Genomic DNA, 21,062 nt, shown 5'->3' with positions numbered 1-21,062 from the left:
ACTCTCCAAGGTGATCACTTCCTGATTCGTCGCCTCCATTACTTCATTCACTACCCCCCTTTCCCCCCGGCCGCCCCGGCGACTGAGGTGCACACTGTACCCGCGGCGCTGACCGCCACAGGGGAGTCACCCCGCCTTCCGTGCACCCCTCTCCTGCTGCACGGGTGCACGGGAGAAAAGTTCCCCTGCCCTTACCGGCCCGGATGAGCAGATCCAGCTGGTTCGTGGGTCCCTCATGCAGAGACGTCGCCATGTTTATCCCGGGGCTGGAGCTGCTGCTTCACATTGACTTACACCGTGAGCAGCGGCGGCAGGGGAGGAGGCGGAACCCACAGCCGAAGACACGCCGTGCGGCCGACACACACACTCACGCACTCGCACACTCTCAGACGCCCAGATCCTTGCGCGTCCTCCGACAGGAAGCCGAGGCCGGCCCGCCTCCCGCCGCCGGGCTGAGAAACCCCACCACCTAACGGCAGGGGCGGCGGCGGCGGCGGCGGCGGCCGCCTCGGCTGGCAACGCGATCCTTCCGCCCCGCGCCCAGACAGGAAGTCCCGGACGCCCGCCCGAGGGCGGCCCGGCCCGGCCCGCGACCCGGGGGGACACCTGAGGCTGGAAGTCGCCCCGAGACCCGCGGCCCGCGCGGGGCCCCCGGGCAGGAAGAGGCACATTTCACGCTGTGCGGAGGGAAAGTCTGTAATTGTCCCCGCTCTGGACGAGAGCCATGAGCCCAATTTTCTTCCTGGAAGACAGCTCGTCCCTAGTCCCGCGGCTGTAAATAAAGGTGGCTGTTTAACTTGTTTTGACCGTTTCCCAGCTTGGGCACAACCACTCACTTGAAAGGGCTGCCCTTTAAAACTGGAGTACCCACCCCCCAAAAAAAAAAGTCATACCCACAAAATATCCTAAAAACTGTACTTGGAAAGTAAGGCGCTTCCAGTTCTTGGAGAGACCGCCTGCGTCCCTTTCCCTGCGTTACAGAGACACGAAACAGGCATTTATTAGTCAACAGCAGAACGTGCCAACCTCGGGGAGATCTGACTATCCTTCCCCAATCTGCTAGTCACGAAATTCAAGCACCCTTTCCTTTCTACTGGGTTCATTTGGTAACAAACGTATACATTCATATCATCGTCTACTTTTTAAAATGTTTTTCACAGAAACATTTTTACAAGTAAAGTCCATATTAAAACGCAGCAGAAGAGGGAGGAGGTAAAGTGTCATTCGGTGACTTATAAATTTGTTAACACAGGAAATCAAACCAACAAAAGGACTCAAATGAGGCTTCATTAAAACAAACAAAAAAAAATGCTTCCCCAGTTTAAGAATTTCATAACATAAAAAATATGTTTGAGACAAAACTTGCCCTAAAGTTGTTGCTACACAAAATTTACATAACAATGCGCCCTACACAGTAAGTGCTGAATACACACAAAAAAGATTTGGCACTTACAAATTCAGAGTAAGGCTTACTTGCTATGATCTGAAGTGAATGAACTGTGCTGATAATCTGGAGAAAAATTTTTTTTCCACTGGTAACATTAATGCAACATTATTTGACAAATATATGCCCAATATGTCAGTGCAAATTCAGATGTTCTTTTCACTTCTTCTAAATGCTCATTTGCGCTCACTCACTCTCTCTTTCCCCTTCCCTGGGCCCTACAGCATGATCCCATCCTCCCAAAAATGAACCCACAGGCCATTTCCGAAGTGCGCTCCCCTTAAACCAAACAGGGACCCCTTTCTTGCACAGGTGACCTTCCCACCCACTGGACAAAAGGAACTCCATGACTGGTAGCTTGTATTTTTTTATTTCTAGTCAATTTGAAACAAGGATTATCCTCTGATAGGCAGCATCCTAGACAGCCAGGTTCCGGGTGATAAGGAACACAAAGCAGTAATTGCTGGCTTTAGGCAGATAATTGAAATTACAGCAAATCTGAATTTCCACTCCCATCAATCAGGCTTGCATGTATTACATTTAGAAGGGAGAAGAGTCATGTAAGCCAAAGGTTTACTTTTTCCTGGATGTGACAAGTAAGCTTGGCTCAAGGAGGAGCCCTGTCCTCAACGTGGGAATCGGCATGAAGCCAGATACCTACCTTTTACTTTACTATTTGCTTTCTGATCTGTATCTTAAGTGAATAGTACATGTGCGTGTGTGTACTTACTTGCTGCACATCTTAATTATGTGTATCCATGTCAACCTTATATTTTAAGTTCCAAGAAAATAGAAGCTACATCTATTCCTCCATAATACTTCAGTTATTATATACACACATACACTATATATATATATATGCATGTGTTTGTTAATGCCAGAAATTAATGAAGAAAAACTGATTTCTATACATTTAATGCTCTTGTAAAAATACACTTTTCTGGGCTTTACTGCAATTCTGTTGTGCTATTACTGTAAATGGAATTCTGCCTTGCTATTCAAACTAGGCTTTCAAAAACCACCAATACTTTTTAGAAACCAGTAATACTAGGAATGGCAAGTAAGGGCAGGCTGCTGCTACAAACAGAAATCAATACAAACTTTCAGGAAAGCAATGGACATTACATATCAAAAATGTGAAAGCCATGCATATATTCTGATCTAGGAATTTCATTCCCAGGGGCTAGCCTAAGGAAGCAATCAAGACATCATGGATTGTTCTAGCCCTGGCTGGTGTGGCTCAGTGGACTGAGCATGGGCCTACAAAGCAAAGGGTTGCTGGTTCGATTCCCAGTCAGGCCACATGCCTGGATTCCAGGCCAGGTCCCCAATAGAGGGTGTGTGAGAGGCAACCACACAATGATGTTTCTGTCCCTCTCTTTCTCCCTCCCTTCTCCCTCTCTAAAAATAAATAAATAAAATCTAAAAAAAAAAGACAGTCAGTGGATTGTTCTATTAAACACACGTTTGCAGAATTTAACAACATGGCAAAATATTAAATATATAAATGTGGTAGGATTTAATATGTATTTCCCATACAATGTGACTCAAACCATGCAATACAAATGAATATATTCATATGTATATGTGTATATGCACATATCACACACATACATACATTTGCATTTCTCAAGTCTTCAAGATTCAGTGGATATTAATAAGCAGAATAAAAAATTGAGTAAGAAAAGGCAGGTTAACATGGTAGACACTAGAGAGCAAATTCATATTCTGTTAATATCACAAAAAGACATCCCTTATATCAATGTTACTGCTGTGTCCTAGCAGGGAAAAAAAATTTAAAAATAGCGAACTCTTATTTCTCTTCACTTTCCTCACTTATTCCTCTCTACCTTACTATGAAATAGATACTACTATTGTGCTCCTTTTGTGGATGAGGAATCTAAGGTTCCTTGACGGAGGTCTGAATCAGTGGGAGGCAGGGCCAGGATTCGAACCCAAGCACCTGACTCTTACCCTCAAACACTCCCCAACTGCCAAAGTAACAAGGCCTGTTTAAATGTCATGGATCTTCTTGTCTGAAAATTCTTTCTCAGACAAGAGGTGGAGCCTAATTCCACTTCTCCCTCTGAGTGTGGGCCGGACTTGATGGCTCACCACCAACAAAGAGCAGAAAGCTGAGTTGCTGCGGTGTGACTTCAGAAACTCCCAGCGCGACCTCCGCGGTCGTGTCACTCTCGGGAAGGAAGCCTGCTGCCATGCTATGAGGACACTCAAGTAACTCGGTGGAGGAGCCCATTCAGTCGAGGGACAGTGGCATCCTACCAGCAGTCACGGGACAGAGCAGCCTGGGAGGCGGGACCTCCAGCCCTAGTCAAGGTGTCGGATGACTGCAGCTTTTAGAAAGACCCCAGAGCTGGAACCGTGCCGGTAAGCTACTCCCCAAACCTCAACCTCAAAAACTATAATAAAGGGTTGTTGTTTTAAGCTGCTAAATTTGGGGTGAGTTGTAAATCAGCAAAAGAGAAATAACACAGGGGGAAGGAGCAGTTTAAACTCCCAACTAGTGACATCTCCCAGCTTAGATGACGAAAGAACAGGGTAAAGTTATTAAACGACCTCTAATTTTCAACTACTGAGTCCTGAGCAGTACTCTCCATTTCTTAATTCTTGACGGGCTGGGCATCAACTCTTTCATCCTCCAGTCTCTCTATTTTGAAAACAAGTCTTCATAATATACTCGTTATCATTAAAGTCTAATGAAACTAAAAATAATTAGATGTCCTGGGCTATTCAAATGATTTTATGGTCCTGCAGTAACCAAGGTGGAAAACATTCTTGGGAGATTACAAGTGTTTCTAATACCATATAGATTTTTCAACGTCTTTTTTTATCTTTAGCTTGCCCGGGTGATTTCATTTGCATTTTCCTTTTATCTAGTACACAGAATCAGGAAATGTTATGGTTGGAAAGGAGCCTAGAAACAACATCACCAAGAGGTTGTCAAAAAATAAGGAACCTGAATATCATGATCTCTTTTCCTAACAACTACGAATGAGATATATATTTTACTTAAAAAAAAACATACAGAATTGTGTGTTCTATCAGATACTAGTACAAACAAAGGTCAAAACAAGCTTTAAAGTTTAAAAAAATTTTAGGTAGGCCCTGGTTGGTGTGGCTCAGTTGGCTGGAATGCCATCTGTACACCAAAAGGTTGCAGGGCTGATTTCCAGTCAGGGGCAACATGCCTAGACTTGGGGTTCAAGCCCTTGTTAGGGTGCGTGTGGCAGGCAACCAATCGATGTTTCTCTCTCACATCGATGTTTCTCTCTGTCTCCCCTCTTCCTCTCTCTCTAAAAGCAGTGAAAAAAATGCCCCTGGGTGAGAATAAAAAAATCAACAAAAGAAAAAAATGCCATTTAAGAAGTAAAAAATTAAAAAATTATAGATAGGAATCAAATGGAGAAGATTGTCTGTCCATTAATGTTATCTTTCTATAATATGGAAGAAGGATGCCAATTTCCCATTTTAGTAATGCTAACAGCTCTTTAACTACCAATGGTAGAATTATTTGAGAATCACTGCTTTAGCCCAATGCCCTCATTTCACACATCAGGAAACTGAGGCCCCACGAAGTGAAATAATTTGACCAAAGTCACATAGTATCTGTGACTTCAAAGACAAAAATTCTGCAAAACAATCTTCATCTATAAACTCAGAGGTAATAAAATAGATTTAAAAATCCATTTTACTATTATATTTATGAATTACAAAATGGTTGTTTTGCTTTTTTCAATGTCAAAAGCTAAAGCAATGGTTAAGAATCTTTCTAAGAAATTTCTCTAAGTGGAAAAAAACTTTGAGCAGTGAATGGTGGGAGAACAGTAAGAGGAGGCCAAACGGTCTAAGCTTTTCTGACAAAACCAGACTAAGGATGAAATCCAAAGCTGGGCTGTGGTGTATTGGGCGTGCTTAGCAGAAAAAAGGGGTCAAGAAAACTCAGCTATGAGAAAAACATGTCTACCAAGGACAACACACTGGAGCCAAGTGATTTAGGTAAAGCCTGGTTCCCCAACACTGGAAGATTGACAATAAGTGTAGGAATGCAGACTACAGACTTACAAAGAGAAAAAAAGTGAATTTTTTCCTATTTTTATACTACTGTTTAATTCTCTATTTGCAGTTTGTATACTACTATTTTATTTAATGGTCACATTTTATAAAATGTTATTAAAATGAAGATGTTTGAACCCATAGTCACATATTCATTCATTTATTCAACAAATAATTACCCAGCACTTCCTTTGAGCAAGTTTCTGTTGCAGGCACCTATTACTACTCCTGATAGCACTAAATAACATGACAAAAAAAAAAAATAAACTTTCTAGCCCTGGTGTGGCTACTCAGTGGATTGAGCGCAGGCCTGTGAACCAAAGGGTCTCTGGTTGGATTCCCAGATCAGGGCACAGGCCTGGGTTGTGGGTCAAGTCCCCAGTAGGGGGCGTGCGAGAGGCAACCACACACTGATGTTTCCCTGTCTTTCTCCCTTCCTTCCCCTCTGTCTAAAAGTAAATAAAAGTAAATAAAATCTTTAAAAAAAAATTTTTAAACTTCTGACATTTCATTTCATATTTTTTAAAAAAGCTTTCTCAGTTCACACAGAAAGGGTGAAATTCTTAGAGACAGTATGATACACAAAATTGCTTAGTGGGTATATGTTACAATTTGGACTACTACTCAGGAAAATTAAATTATGTGTATAAAAGCCTTCATAAGACATGGATTTTTTTTTTTAGTCCTCACTGGAGAATATATTTATTGACTTTAGATAGAAAGGAAGAAAGGGAGAGGGAGAGAAACATTGATGTGAGAGAGAATACGGATCAGTTGCCTCCCACGTGCTCCCCGGCTGGGGATCGAACCCACAACCTAGGTATGTGCCCTAGGCATATGTGGGAGCCCACACCCTTTTTGGTGTAGGGAACGATGTTCCAACCAACTGAGCCACCTGGTCAGGGCAAGACATGGGTTTTTCATAGTGAGTAGAAAACCATAAAATTTTGCTGGCAAAATGTACATTATTCTGAAAAGGCCCATGGCAATTTTAAGATTCTCGAAGACATCCACAACTCCCGAGAGTTATTTTATCCTAAGTTATGTTGATACATGCATTTGTGGACCATGAGAACACTGGGATGAATGGGGATCCAGTATGTACCGATTTTGAGACTGATGATTTGCCTTAGGTTCATGTTTCCTGCATTTTACTTAAGTTACCCCCGGGCCAGACTCTCTGGGACCTGGCTTCTTCACCTAATGGTTTATCCCGGGCAGCAAACACAGCTTCCAACCCTTAGCTGACACTCCCAGAAGACTGTCAACTGGTTATGGGAGGCAGTCTTCTCTAACGGACGGCAGACAAACAACTGTTTTCAAAGAGCACCTACTAAGCACCCTCAGGTGCATGACACCCTGAAAAGTGAGTTAAAATAGTTAACGATCTCTGTATTTTAAATAACCTCTGAAATATTTAAATGTCCTAACATTTAACATGTCCTAAATGAACTCATTTCAAGGGCATAGGTTATGTATTATCATTAGAGAATGGTTAGTATCTGGAAGTTTTTCTTCAATTCCTCTGAAACTTTACAAGAGCTAAAAACATTGTTCTTTTTTAGCATGTTTATGAAAATTTTACTAGAGTTATTAAACATATTACAAGTCAAATTCTATTTTGATTGATTCCAAAAGGAATATTCAGACTAATTTCTCCGCACCCTGCACCCTACCCCCTCCCCTTGAAATACAGCTTCTGCACCTTACCCCATTGAAAGGTTCTTCAAAAGTCAACATTGAGCTTTGAAGCGGGCGGGGGGGATGAGGACAACTGCAATAGCATAATCAAGAAAATATAATTAAAAAAAAATGGTTAAGTCAGCACTGACTGAGCTTTTAATGACCAAACCCTGAGACCTCTTCTTAGTCTCCACCTGAGTCGACTTATCCAAACAGATGGCATTACTGACCACCCATTATTGAAATCATTCCCTTCATCTGCTTTTCCTAATAAACTTTTAAACTGGCTGGCTTTGTTTGTATTCCTCTTTCTTTCTTTTCAGTTGATCTCACCCACTTTTAAACAGCCCTTAGTCGTGAGAGTTCTCCCCAAGTGCCACCTTCTCTCTTCACTCTCTACCAAGAATGGCATTTAGCATCCATTCACCACCCGGGCTTTCAGCATTTTTATTTTATTTTATGTATTTATTTTTAGAGAGAAGGGAAAGGAAGGAGAAAGAGAGAGAGAGAAACATCAGTATGTGGTTGCTCCTTGCGCGCCCCCTACTGGGGACCTGGCCAGCAGCCCAGACATGTGCCCTGACTTGGAATTGAACCAGACACCCTTTGGTTTACAGGCCAGCGTTCAATCCACTGAGTTACACCAGCCAGGGATGCCTTCAGTATTACTTCTGCACTGATTCAAAAGTCAACATCTCCAGGCTCGACTCACTATTTTTTTAGCTCCAGGTTCTAGTTTCCAATTTATGGTAAGCATCTTCATTGGGAAAATCCACTGACATCTAAAGGCCTTTTATCTACAGATCTCCTTTGTTTCCTCTATCCATGGCACATCACCATCTTCCCAGGCTGGAAATGAGTCATTTGTGTTTCTAGCTTAGGAACTCATCTCATCTAATTTTTGAGAGGGATCTAAATAAAACGTGCATGAAATTACAAAAAATAATGTAATAAACAGTCAAGTTCCCCCTACCCAGGACCAACTATTTTGTCATTTATGGCATGAAAGTGGGGTTTTTCCCCTAAGAAATAACATATTAAAGGTGAAGACGGCATCTTTGACTACTACCTCCAGCCTTTATTCACCATTCCGTCTATCCAAAGAAACCACCAACTTGAGTTCTGTATGTACTCTTTCAGTATATGTTTTACACCTTTATGTTTTTGTGCATATATATGTTTGCATGTGTGTGTATCCTGGAATGATATATAGCATTATTTTGCATGCTTTGGGTATATAAGTGACATTATACTACATATGCCATTCTATAATGTACTTTTTTCATTCATGATCTATATTCTATCCATGTTGCTATAAGTAAATACAGCTATGCTTTTTAGATGCTACAAAGTATTTCAGTACATGAATTCACCCATTTTATTCATCAAATTATCTGCTGGGAAGAAAATAAAGTTGCTTCCATTTTTTGCTTATATCAACAACGCTGCAAAAAATCTTATCTAGGTTTTTTTAAGCTGTATGCTAGAGTATCTCCACAGTACATACCTATACATAGAATTTTTGGTTCACAAAATAATGGCATTTTTAATTTGATGTTACTCTCTCCAAAGTAGATGTGCAAATCTAAAATCCCACCAGTGATGTGTCAGAGTTCCCATTTTTCTCACATTCTTGTCAATAAAAATTATGATCAGACTTTTTAAAATCTTGCCATCTGTTGCGTGACAAGAAATTTTACACTGTTGTATTAATTTGCATATACTTAATAAGTACTGATAGACATTTTTTCATACACTTACTAGCCATTAACATTTCCCCTATGAAATGTTTATTCATAGCCTTTGTCATTTTCCTATGACACCTTTTGTCTTACTGATCTCAAGAATGTTAACATATTCTTGCTAATAGTTCAAATACATGTTGCAAATCTCTTCTGCCAGCCTGCTGTCTGGCTTTTATTTAGGTTGGTCTATGGTATCCTTTGTCTTATAAAAATTTTAAATTTTGATATAGTCTAATTAATACATGTTTTCCTTTGCAGCATATGTTAAGTAGTCTTTGGAATAAAAGGGAAATCATAAAGTAATTTTAAAATATTCAGAAATTAATTACAATAAAAATACAACATGCCAAACTATGTGTGACATAGCTAAAATAATACTAGAGGTCAGGAAATTAAAAGTTTAAAAAATAAACAAGCAAAGCACATTCAATTCATAAACATGGAAAAATTAACAGAACACAAAGAAACAAGAAGGAAGGAAATAATGAAGAGCAAGCAAAATGAAAGAGAGAAATATATTTTAAAAACCAGATATTCTAAAAAACAAAAACAAAAGATGATCTGAAAAGATTCATAAAACAGATGGACCTTGGTAAGAGTTATCAAGAGAAGGTGTAAATGTAATACAGAACAAAAAGGTGTGAAACTATAGGTACGACATAAAAAATATTAAATCAAGCCCTGGCTGGTGTAGCTCAATGGATTGAGCGTGGGCTGCAAACCAAAGTGTCGCAGGTTCGATTCCCAGTCAGGAATCACATGCCTGGGTTGCAGGTCATGACCCCCAGCAACCCCACATTGATGTTTCTCTCTCTTTCTCCCTCCCTTCCCTCTCTAAAAATAAATAAAATTTAAAAAAATATATTAAATCAGCATTATGAAAATTGTAATCTAATAAAGTTAAAATATAGATAAACTGTATAAAGAAACTATATTTAAAAACCTGAGTAGAATAGTAAGTAGGAAAGAAATCAAAATGTTGTCTAAAACCTTCTCTCCACAAAATAAAATCCCTTTAATGTCTCTTCAGGGAAATTCCTACAAATTGTAAGATTAATTTTTACCTTATAGAAATAGTTGCAGAAAATAGAAGACAATAATAAATGAAAGCAACCTGAATTATTTAGTAGCCTATCGTAATCTTGATCCCAAAACCAGATAAGGACAATACAAAAGAAAATTATAGTTCCTTATCACTTATGAAAGGCCCTTATTTTAAAGGGAACCAAAGCAAAATGATGAGCGACATGTATTCTCAAACACAAGGAGAGGTCGATGTCTGAAAATCTGTCAATTAAATGACATTAGAGAAGAAGAAAAGTCAGTCCTGGCTGGTGTGGCTCAGTGGACTGAACGCCAACCTGTGAACCAAAGGGTCGCCGATTTGATTCTCAATCAGCGCACATGCCTGGATTGCAGGCCAGGTCCGCATTGCGGGGCACATGAGAAGCAACCACACATTGATGTTTCTCTCTCTCTCTTTCTCCCTCCCTTCCCCTTCTCTAAAAATAAATAAATAAAATCTTTTTAAAAAAGGAGAAGAAAAACCATGACTTATCAAAGAAGGCTGTAAAAGCATCTGATAGGACTCCATACTTATATATGTATAGGTAGCACATTTAATTCTGTTCTGTGTACCTGTTAAAAATAGCACAGACCCATGTTAAGATCACAGTACGTGATTTTAGTATAATTTCTGGTGTCTGGGACTTATTTCTACTATCTTGACTTATGATTTGTATTTCCAGGGTTTTTTCCACTTTTGTTGCCCTTTGTTATATTTGTCAAGTTTGCTGTATTCTCTACCCTACCCCCCCAACTCCGTATTTTGGAAGCTGTATCTTCTATCTCTATTATTTCAGTATGCCCTAGTTGCTTAAAATAAATGTCCTTTTCACTTCTCCTCTTCTCCGGATCATGTTTCACACGGCTCCTGTTTTGTTCAAGGGCCCCCACAACCTGGCGGCGCTCTGTCTTCCTACCTTTTTGTTTCTCGGCCGTAGGTCTCTACAAAGCCTAACCCCCAGTTAAACTGCATTCTTTGTCCGTCTCCGAGTAAAATACAAAATTCCCGGCCTGCGGTTCTGATTCACCATGTCTTCTCATTCACTCACTCCCTCATTCAACAAACCCTTCACTGAGAACCTCCCTGGCATCGGGCTCTGAGCAATACCAGTGAACGCGGTGTGTGTGGTCTGGCTGTATGCAACACTGTGTGGCAACACCAAACGGACAAACACAAATATAAATATAACAGAGGAAAACTCCGTGAATACATGGAATCAGATAAGTGACCTAGCAATGGCCTCCTTTCTTCCACTCTACTTCCCCCGCACCCGCGAGAGCAGTCACTGGAGCGCGCAACCACCACCAGGTGGCACCAAACCACAGGCGGATCCCAGCCTCTTTCGGACGCCCCGGTCCGGGCCCTGGAACCCCCTCCAGCCACTTTCCTATCTTCACACGAGAGCGACTCGCGTCCTTTTATTAAACTCACAAGAGTGCCGTATTTTACACAATTTGAAAATTCTGGAATTATTTACTACCTTATCATGGGAGCTTATTGTATCACAAGTTATAGGTGCCAACCCCTCCCCTACAAGGGGTGGGGGGGGGGGGCTGTGACAAAAATAACAGAACCGTCCTGAGATGGAAGAGTCTCAGCTAAGCCTCTCTCTCAGAGAACGTGACATTCAGACTAAGACCTAAAGGACGACCAGGAGTTAGAAGCTGAACAATGGAAAGCAGTGTGTTCCAAGAAAAAAAAAAAAAGCCGCATAGGTGAGAGCCCTGTGAGGTATGGATTAATGAAAAGGTGAAAAGACAACTGTGTGTGTGTGTGTTCCAGGGTGTGATAAAAATCATCTTAATACTTGACAGCCAGGGCTCCAGAGCTCTACAGACTATCCAGGTTTAAAGCCTTGCTTTACCACTTAAACTGATGGCAAAAGTTTTTGGAAATTTTTTTTAAAAGCCTTGGAAAAGCCCTGGCTGGTGTAGCTCAGTGGATTGAGCGCAGGCTGTGAACCAAAGGGTCACCAGTTCGATTCCCAATCTAGGGCACATGCCTGGGTTGCGGGCCAGGTCCCCAGTAGGGGCCACGTGAGAGGCAACCACACATTGATGTTTCTCTCCCTCTCTTTCTCCCTCCTCTCCTCTCTCTCTAAAAACATAAATAAAATCTTTATAAAAAAAAGCCTTGGAAAAGTTCTTCAACCTAGGGTTGTTGGGAATATTAAATATGTTAATATGTAAAGCCCTAACTACTTCTGGCAACATAGTAAAGAAGTTTTACATGTCAGGGGTGTTGTTGATGTTATTGTTGTAGCTTCTAGCTAGGTACGAGCCAAATTATTCAACGTCTTGAAATATCCTGAATATATCATCCTAAGTGTAATTACCAGTAGAACCCACTGAAAAGTTTTTAATGAAAAAAAAGAGTGCCATGATTGAATTAACAGATACCTATTTTAAGTCACTTTGGCTACTACTATGTGAAGAATGGATTGCCCGAAATAGTAAGAAAAAGGGACAAGAGTTAAAATGAAGTCTGCTGACCCTGGCCTGTCTTCAGCAAGAATCTAGTTAGGTCGGGTTGGCCAGAATGACGCTACTCCTCATGTCCGTCCCCTCTTAGTGTCCCACCCACAGACCCCACCCTGCTCCTCCACTACCACCCTTCACCTGCCCACCGTATTCAGTGTTGAACCTGCTATCCCCAATACAAAATTCCACTGCCGTGGTGTCTCTACCCCCACCCCAACCCCCACCCTGAATAAAGTTTCCCTTACCATGCTTTAATAGGTGTCATTAAATTTGTTTTCTTAACGCTTCCCCCGCAAATTTTTATTTATCCTCTCTGGCTCAGCTAAAATATGAACTTTCCCCATCACAACAGCTAATAGCTCTCTCCTTCTCATTCTCACACTGATTTTATTAAACCTTAGGTTATAAAGACTTGTTTTCTTATGTATTTTCCCTAATTGAGAGCCAGCTCCTTCACAGCAAGGGCCATATTTAATTTCTTATCCCAGCCCTCCCACACACAGGAAATGCTATCCACACCGCTGGCAGTCTCAAATAACCCCACAAAGGATCTCAGAGTAAGGGCGGTTCCTGGCACTTTTTCCCCCCTTTGTCAGCACCAGAAGGCAGCCTGCTTTCTTCTTCTTTCAGCTGTTCTATCTTTTGGAAGTCTGTTTCCCCGAAGACGAACTGCAGAATGAACTCGTCTCTCATTAGCCTCCCTATTCCTTGCAGCCCCCAAACACAACTGTATAGAGATTTAAGCACTTGCTACTAATTCCTGTTGAAAAACAGAAGGTGGCAAAAGTAAACAGAGGGTGATATGTTTACGGTGGTGGTCCCTAACCGATCGTTCCTTCGGGAGATGGTGAGCTGAATGCCCTGACACTTCTGCCCTTTACTTTTACTCCCAAGGATGAAGTTCACCAAAAGTTCTTCCTTTTTTGTGGGGTCTCTCTTCCCAGAGCACAGGCCTGCAGACGATGCCTAGACAGACTAACGAGTGTTCTGCCATCTCGAACAGATAACTGGCACTTCTGAGGGGCCTCCTAAATAGGCATGCAGTTGTCGCAGTGGAATTAAAAACAAATGTGATTCTGCCCACCTTGTTTTCTCCAAACCAAATGGCCAGAGCTTAATGCTATAAACTCAAAGCGATGCTGAGGACCAATGTCTTTAGAGAAGAAAAGGATGTTCAGGTTTATTCAAAAAAGCAAATGTCTCAAAAAGAAATCAGCACCTTTGACTTCTTTGCCCTCTTGACCCAAATCTTTGGTTTCCTCTTCAAAAGAATTACCTCCTTAGCCCTAGCTGGCGTAGCTCAGTGGATTGAGCTCGGGCTGCAAACCAAAGCATCGCAGGTTCGATTCCCAGTCAGGGTACATGACTCGGTTGCAGGCCACGACCCCAGCAACTGCACATTGATGTTTCTCTCTCTCTGTCTCCCTCCCTTCCCTCTCTGAAAATAAATAAAATCTTTAAAAAAAATAATTACCTCCTTCGAAGATACTCTAAATCTTTATTTTTGGAGAATTAAGTAGCAGATGGAAAAAAGGCACTATAGAAAAAAAATGGTTCCGGTTTCCCTAAACGTCTTGCCAAACACCTAAACAAGAAGTATGACCCTGGCTGGTGTGGCTCAGTGGACTGAGTATCCGAGGGGACCCTGGAACCAGTCCCCCTGGGTTACTGAGGGGGGACCCCTGTATCTTCTTGACAACTGGATTCGAGACTCAGCTCTTGTCTTTTTGATGTAACACTTTTGTAAGCTCATTTGGTAGTAAGAAAATCTCTCCAGAGTTCTGGCTAACACATAATTCATTTTGTTCATATATATCCTTAAATAAGTCCTGAAGGATAGATAATTCATACTTCCACCACCTAGACTAATATAAAACATATGAAAAGTCTTTTCAGTTAAATAAAAACACTTAATTGTTTATTCCTTTTCAGTAATATATATATATATATATTTGGCTGACTTACAAGGTGAAAAAAAAATAAAACATTCAGTTATGACCAAACACTGACCTTAAACTTGGAGAATCTGGAATTTCTATTATACGAACTGGTACTCTATCTTAATAGAGTCTAAGGGGAAGAGAGGAATCAGGCTACATTATTTCCTCCCTTGATATGCTCAATGAAAAGAGTTATAGCAATGTAAAAAAATAAAAATTAGTCCTACCTCCCTTCCTAATCCCATTCCCACACTGTAACTACCCACTGCAAACAGGCTGAGTTCTTAGCCCTGCTCCCTGACTTTCTGTGAAGAGAAAAAAGAAGTCACTCATGTGTTCTGACAGTACTGCTTCCACGCATAAAAAAACTACAATGGTGAGATTTACAAACGCATAGTTCGACCTGACCTGCTCCTCTGCCCCTCATCCCAGAGGTCTGAACTGTCATCTGTGCCCTTATGATGAAATTTCAGTATGACCCATCACAGAAGCAATAATGCAATCGGGACCCTTGAGATCAGCTACCTTCTGCAGCAATTCTTTGTCTACTCCGTACAATTATTTCTTCGAATGCCTGCTTTTTCCAACTCCGCTGGTTGGTAAATGTCTTTAAGGCACCACGTCTCATTCCACTTCCTCCCTGGGAGCTATGACAGTACTCTGTATGTCAAAGGTAGTTTTTACTTTATAAATACTAACTTTACCAGTATCTCAACTGTACTTAATAACTGTCATATGGAAGAGGAAAGGCAAAGAGAATTTATCTGCTGCTGCAAAGGCTGCAAGAGAAATGATTCTTGAGTTTTTTTAATTTTAGCTTAATTGCAAATATTAACCCAGAGAACAATTTCAGGAGTTGCTAATTTAGGTAATCTGACTTGTGACAAAGCACTTTTACAGAACGGTGATCTTTCATGCTTTCCCCACTAGAGGGTAAGCACCAGGAATACAGAGACCTCACCTGCCTTGTCTACCGCTCTAGCCCCACGCCTCAAATAGTAGCTGGCATGGAGGTGCTCAGTGAATGCTTACCAATGAACTAACCGTAGGAGTGCATTATGTCATCTCACACACACCTGAAAGAACTTCAGTGTCTTTCACCCCCAATGACAATCTTTTGTGATGGGTTTGATACTTTAAAAAACTACAGTTATTAGTTGGGTTTTCACAAAGGCAGAAGCTCTCTATTGGTGCTGTCGTTCCCAACTGTCTAGATAATGTCTCAAACCTGAGCCAGCAGCATCAGCATCAGGATCAGCTGGGGACCTGCTGAAAATGCCAAATAGTGAGTGCCACCCCAGACCCACCGTGTCAGAAATTCAGAAGGTGAGGCCTCGCAATTTGTATTTTAACAAGTGTCCTAGATGATTCTGATCTATGCCCAAGTTTGAGGGCCACTGGCCACAGAAATTCTGTCATGGACATAGATGAGATCTCAGGCCAACAAAGAGGTCATAAAATATTAAATAAGCCTTTTTGAAAGAGTTTATTTATTTATTTTTAGAAGGAAGGGAGAAAGAGAGGGAGAGAAACATGGACGTGCAAAACTGATTGGTTGCCTATTGCACGCCCCCAACTGGGGACCTGGCCTGCAACCCAGGCATGTGCCCTGACTGGGATTCAAACCAGCAACCTCTCCGTTCACAGGCTGGCACTCAATCCGCTGAGCCGCACCAACCAGGGCTAAATAAGTCTTTAAAGAAATGTGTTAAATGTTCAAGCATAAGAATGTTGTAGAATGAGTTAAGTTAAGTCAAGCAATTAAGGGGCACGAAAAACCAACACTACCTAATTGGGAGGTGGTGGTCCTTAGGAGGGATCCTAAGACTGTTCAGTAAGTGACGCACTTCAAATGGCTTTCAGATCCCTGCGATGAGTTCGTACTAGGGAAAGAGAATAGGGCGGGGCAGGATCTGGAGGAGGCAAGGCTGAGGGGAAGGTGCATGAGAGCTAAAACAATAGGAAGAGACGTGGGAAAATGCTTTTTTTAGATTCTAACGGAAATTTGGCACTTTCACTTTTTAGAAAGGTACAAGCTGCAGTAGTTTGGGCAGTATCTGTGACTTCGTGACCAATGGAAATCAAATATTTTCCCACTGAATTATAACTGCTACGAGGTATCTCAAAATAAAATCTGTGGCCATCCCTACTTTCAAATTATAGCAGTGATTTAGACCTGCCACTAGATCTAATTAACGCATTATTCAAGAAGCACATGCATTAACATACCACAAGTAAAATAGTCTGAAAGCTCTATTTCAATATATTTGGTGCTTAGTAATCCTTGGTGTTTCATATATTTTTAAAACATGTTCTGAGAGGTCCACAGGCGTCACCGTATGGCCAAAGAGGCCCATGAAAAACAGTACCAAAGTTAACGGTTAATGCCCGTGTTGGAAGTGTTCATGACCCCCCTAAGTGGTGGACTGAAGAAAACTCACCCTTTTCCCAGTTTGCAAAAGGGCATGGAAGATGAATAAGGGACACTGACTCCCCCACGCTCTGAAACAGCACCGTCCGGAAGCACCCAGCTTTAATCCCCACGAGAAAGACCAGCTGTACAACCTCTTCACCTTCACGCCTTTCGCTGAGGGCGGACGGGAGCGTGCCCGCATCTGCAGCGGCAGACAGGTTGGCGGGAGGCGGGTAAGAACAGTTCACTAGCTATGAGGGAGCTGTCAGCAAGGAGCCGAGGAGTTCAGACTTTATTCCAGGTGATGCCTAGTCTTCTTTTCCTTTCTGTTTACAGCCCTCTTTTGGAAACAACTAAATCTGTATTAAAAAAACATACTTGAAAACTCTCAAAAGGCCTCCTTCCCACTGCCTTTTACATAAAGCCCAACAAACAAGATACAAAGTTTACCAAACCCTCAGCAGTTAAGTTTTTTTTTTTTTACCTCTTTAGCCCCACCTTTACCCTTTCCTTCTCATAGTCCATACCCTAGCCACACCTAATGCCTTCCTGCAACTCAAACAGGGCCTGTTCTCCTTCCCCAGGCTTCCAGCCACGCTATTCTCAGCTCGGCTAGTTACCCCAAACTCCTCCAATCTATTCAAGTGTCACTTCCTCGGGGAGGCATCCTCCTGCGGTATAAACCGTGCGATAAACCGTACCGTAACACTCGTCACATTTTACTGTAATGACATGTTTAACTGTTCACAAGAAGCCTGGCGAAGGCAAAGACGGGGTCTCGTTTGCCGCAAATCACTCGGCTCTGAGCCAGGGATGCGGCGGGTCCTCACTCGGTAAGAGCGGGTGGAGGATGAGCCAAGGTACGGATGTGCCTGCAGACGGGCTCCAAAGCCTTCCCTTTCGGGCGTCTGAGAACCTCGAGCTACCCCTCCTTGGCAACACCTGTACTCTTGTGTGCCGCCACCCATTTAAAATTACAATTCGTGTTTAGCCTTCTCCTGTCTGAATTAATAAAATTGTTAGTACGTAGACACATTGTTACATAGTAAGATTGTTACCCAGTGGTCTTCTTTGTTTGTTCGTGTGTTTGCTTTTTTTTAAAAAATCCTCACTGGAGGGAGAGAAACATCTAACAGTGGGAACCCAGCCTGCAACCCACGCATGTGCCCCGACTGGAATTCGAACTGTAACCCTCCAGTTCACAGGAAGACGCTTCTGCCACTGGAGCCGCACCCGCCAGGGCTGCTACTTAGTGTTTGTTTTGTTGTGTTTCGTTTTGTTTTGAAGTCTGAGTGGAAAGGAATAGTATTCTACGAGTCTCCAAACCCAAACAAACATCCTTTAATAATCTATTTTCTAGATACATATACTCATCTCTCCTTTTACATAAATTTCTCTTGAAAACTACACAAATACCATTTTAAATCATGCCTTTTCCTGTCTGTCTTATTAGTTGACAGGGTGGTTAGTTCTTCGCTTTCGGCCACTGTTTTCTTCTTCACATAGTTAAGAATTTGCAAAAAAAATTCAAGGACATTTAAAATCAGTGGCTATTCTAAGAGCCTTTAAACAATCCTGTTTTAAACCTTCATTTTAGTTTATTTTTAGATCACGAAATCCAACTAAAAAGTGAAAATTATGATGAAACTGCTTATTGATTTAAGTAAATGCGTTACATTTTTTGCCCTGCCTGGTGTGCCTCAGGGGATTGAGTGCTGGCCTGCAAACCAAAAGGTCATGAGTTCGGTTCCTGGTCAGGGCACGTGCCTGAGTTGGGGGCCAGGTCTCTGGTTGGGGGGTGTGTGAGAGGCAACCTTTCTCTCGATGTTTCTCTCCCTCTTTCTCCTCCCCTTCCCCTCTCTCTAAAAATAAATAAGATCTAAAAACAATTTTTTTCATCATCTATACTCTCCATAATTGAATGCTCTATGGTTATTCTGTATGCTTTTAAACAATACAGTTTAATGACTGTTTGTTCATTTAGATACCCTCTCTTAAAAGACAGTAAAGAGTTTAGAGATCTTGGGAGGCAAGGGGAGGATGAAGAGAGTAACGTGGGTTAAGTATATGGTGACGTAAGGAAACTAGACTTTGGGAGGTGAGCACATTGGAATATGCAGATGATGTGTTATAAAATTGTATACCTGAAACTTACTGTATTTTTTGGACTGTAAGACACACTTTCCCCCGAAATTTAGGGGGATGAGGGTGCATCTTATAGTCTGAATGTAGCTTACCTGGCCCACTGTGGTGGGGGGGTGGCAGCCTATGTTATTTATATTATTAAATATTTTACCACATTTTTTGTTTCAAATTTTTTTTCCTATTTTCCTCCTCTAAAACCTAGGTGCTTCTTATGGTCCGGTGCATCTTACAATCCTAAAAATACGGTATATAATGTTATTAACCAATGTTACTCAGTAAATCTAATTTTTTTTTTTTTAAATTTAGCTCTGGCTGGTGTGGCTCAGTGGATTGGGTGCCAGCCTGTAAAAAGATGGTAGAAGAGGAAGGTTGCTGGTACGAAGGAGATAGGCGAGAAAATATCTTAGTTAGAATAGTACTTTCTCACCTGGCTGGTGTAGCTCAGTGGACTGAGTGCTGGTCTGTGAACCAAAGGGTTGCTTGTTCCATTCCCAGTTGAGGCACATGCCTGGGTTGCAAGCCAGGTCCCCAGTAGGGGGTGCATGAGAGGCAACCACACACTGATGTTTCTATCCCTCTCTTTAAAAAATTTTTTAGAGATCTTAATCAGTATATACAGGGACTTCCAGAGTTACAACTGACCTCCATTTTTCATATTCAATTTTAATGTCCAATTTCCAGAAAATGTAATTTTTTAAAATTGAGTCTTTTTTTAAAAGATTTTTTTTATTTTTAGAGAGAGGAGAAAGGACGGAGAAAGAGAGGGATAGAAACATCAATGTGTGGATGCCTCTCACATGCCCCCACACTGGGGAGCTGGCCTGCAACCTAGGCTGCATGTGCCCTGACTGGGAATCAAACCAGCAACCCTGATTTGCAGGCCTGCGCTCAATCCACTGAGCTACTCCAGCCAGGGCAGAAAAAAGTAGATTTTATAAGATTCATAATTACATGATACCATACTTCATTAATTCTTTTTTAAAAAGATTTTATTTTTTAAAATAATCTCATTTTAATTATTGTTCAAATACAATTTTCTATCTTTTACTCCCATCCCAGCCCACCCACCCAGCCCTCCCCACCTCTTATTTATTTATTTTATAGAGGGGCAGGGAGGGAGAAAGAGAGGGAGGGAATCATCAATATGTGGTTGCCTCCCGTGCACCCGACACGAGGGACCAGCCCGGCAACCCAGGTATGGGCCCTGACTGGGAATCAAACTAGTGACTTCTTGGTTCTCAGGCCAGCACTCAATCTACTGAGCCACATCAGTCAGGGAACCATACTTCATTAATTCTAAGATGCACTTTTTCCTCACATTTTGACAGCTCTGAAATCAGGGTGTTTCTTACAACTGATGGTCTCCTAACATTCATAGTTGGCAGTATTTTTTTTCTTTTTGTGGTCTAAAAATGTTTCTTACAATTGATGGCATCTTAGACTACATGCAACATTTATTAAAATATTAAAGTTTTTCTCTAATAATGCTTTCTAACTGATCTACATCACAGTACAACGATCATTCAAATAATTCTAGAATCAAAACTAAGCTTACGGTTCACATATTTTATGTGTTTAGAAAACTAGTGCCTGGGCTAAACTCAAGAAAACAGATAGCTGGAAGAAAATACTTCTGTTTTAAAAATGAGGAAAATCTAGATTAGAAGCAGAAATACCGGAAATGAACATATTTAAAAAGGCTCGAAGATGTTCAGTAGGAGCTTCCCAGGAAGTGAAGGCAGGAAATAGCCCTAGAGCTTTATCTACGAAAGGAAACAAGTGTTAGGAACATGGCAGGGGGGAACGTGGCAGGGGAGAACTTGGGCGGGCGGCAACCTGTCCAGGAGGAGAAGTACTGTAAAGCCCGATCCCTCCCTCCTCCAGGGAGGACCACAGCCCGCTCTGCTCTTCAAACAAAAGGATGGTGCAGGGAGTTAAAACAACTGTAGTTAAACGCAAAGCTGTAAATAATCTCAGTAAAATGAAAACCAACCCACCAGCATTGTCTTCCCTCTGGCTCAATCTGTTGCACCTTCAGGGAATCCTAGGGTGGGGGGTCCTTTTCAGGCCCC

At 41.6% G+C, this 21,062-nt stretch overlaps 1 protein-coding gene across 7 annotated transcripts in view; it reads right to left on the bottom strand.

Annotated features, from left to right (window-relative positions):
• Positions 1-21,062, bottom strand: part of ELF2 (E74 like ETS transcription factor 2) — an 84,923-nt gene that overhangs the window by 22,261 nt on the left and 41,600 nt on the right. The window contains exon 1 of one of the 7 annotated variants that reach the window (XM_045831463.1): positions 196-637. The exons of 5 other annotated variants lie outside the window; for them this stretch is intronic. In XM_045831463.1, the coding sequence (XP_045687419.1) occupies positions 196-253 (58 nt within the window). In that variant the 5' untranslated portion in view covers positions 254-637. Of the gene's footprint in view, positions 1-195; positions 638-21,062 lie in introns of those variants that run through there. One more of the 7 variants, XM_045831462.1, reaches the window with a different exon arrangement.

Source organism: Phyllostomus hastatus, unplaced genomic scaffold (assembly GCF_019186645.2).
Source record: "Phyllostomus hastatus isolate PE091 unplaced genomic scaffold, TTU_PhHast_1.1 phas_contig_159, whole genome shotgun sequence".
Lineage (NCBI taxonomy): Eukaryota > Metazoa > Chordata > Mammalia > Chiroptera > Phyllostomidae > Phyllostomus > Phyllostomus hastatus.
Note: the sequence above shows the minus strand (reverse complement) of the source record. Positions and strands in the feature narration are given on the sequence as shown.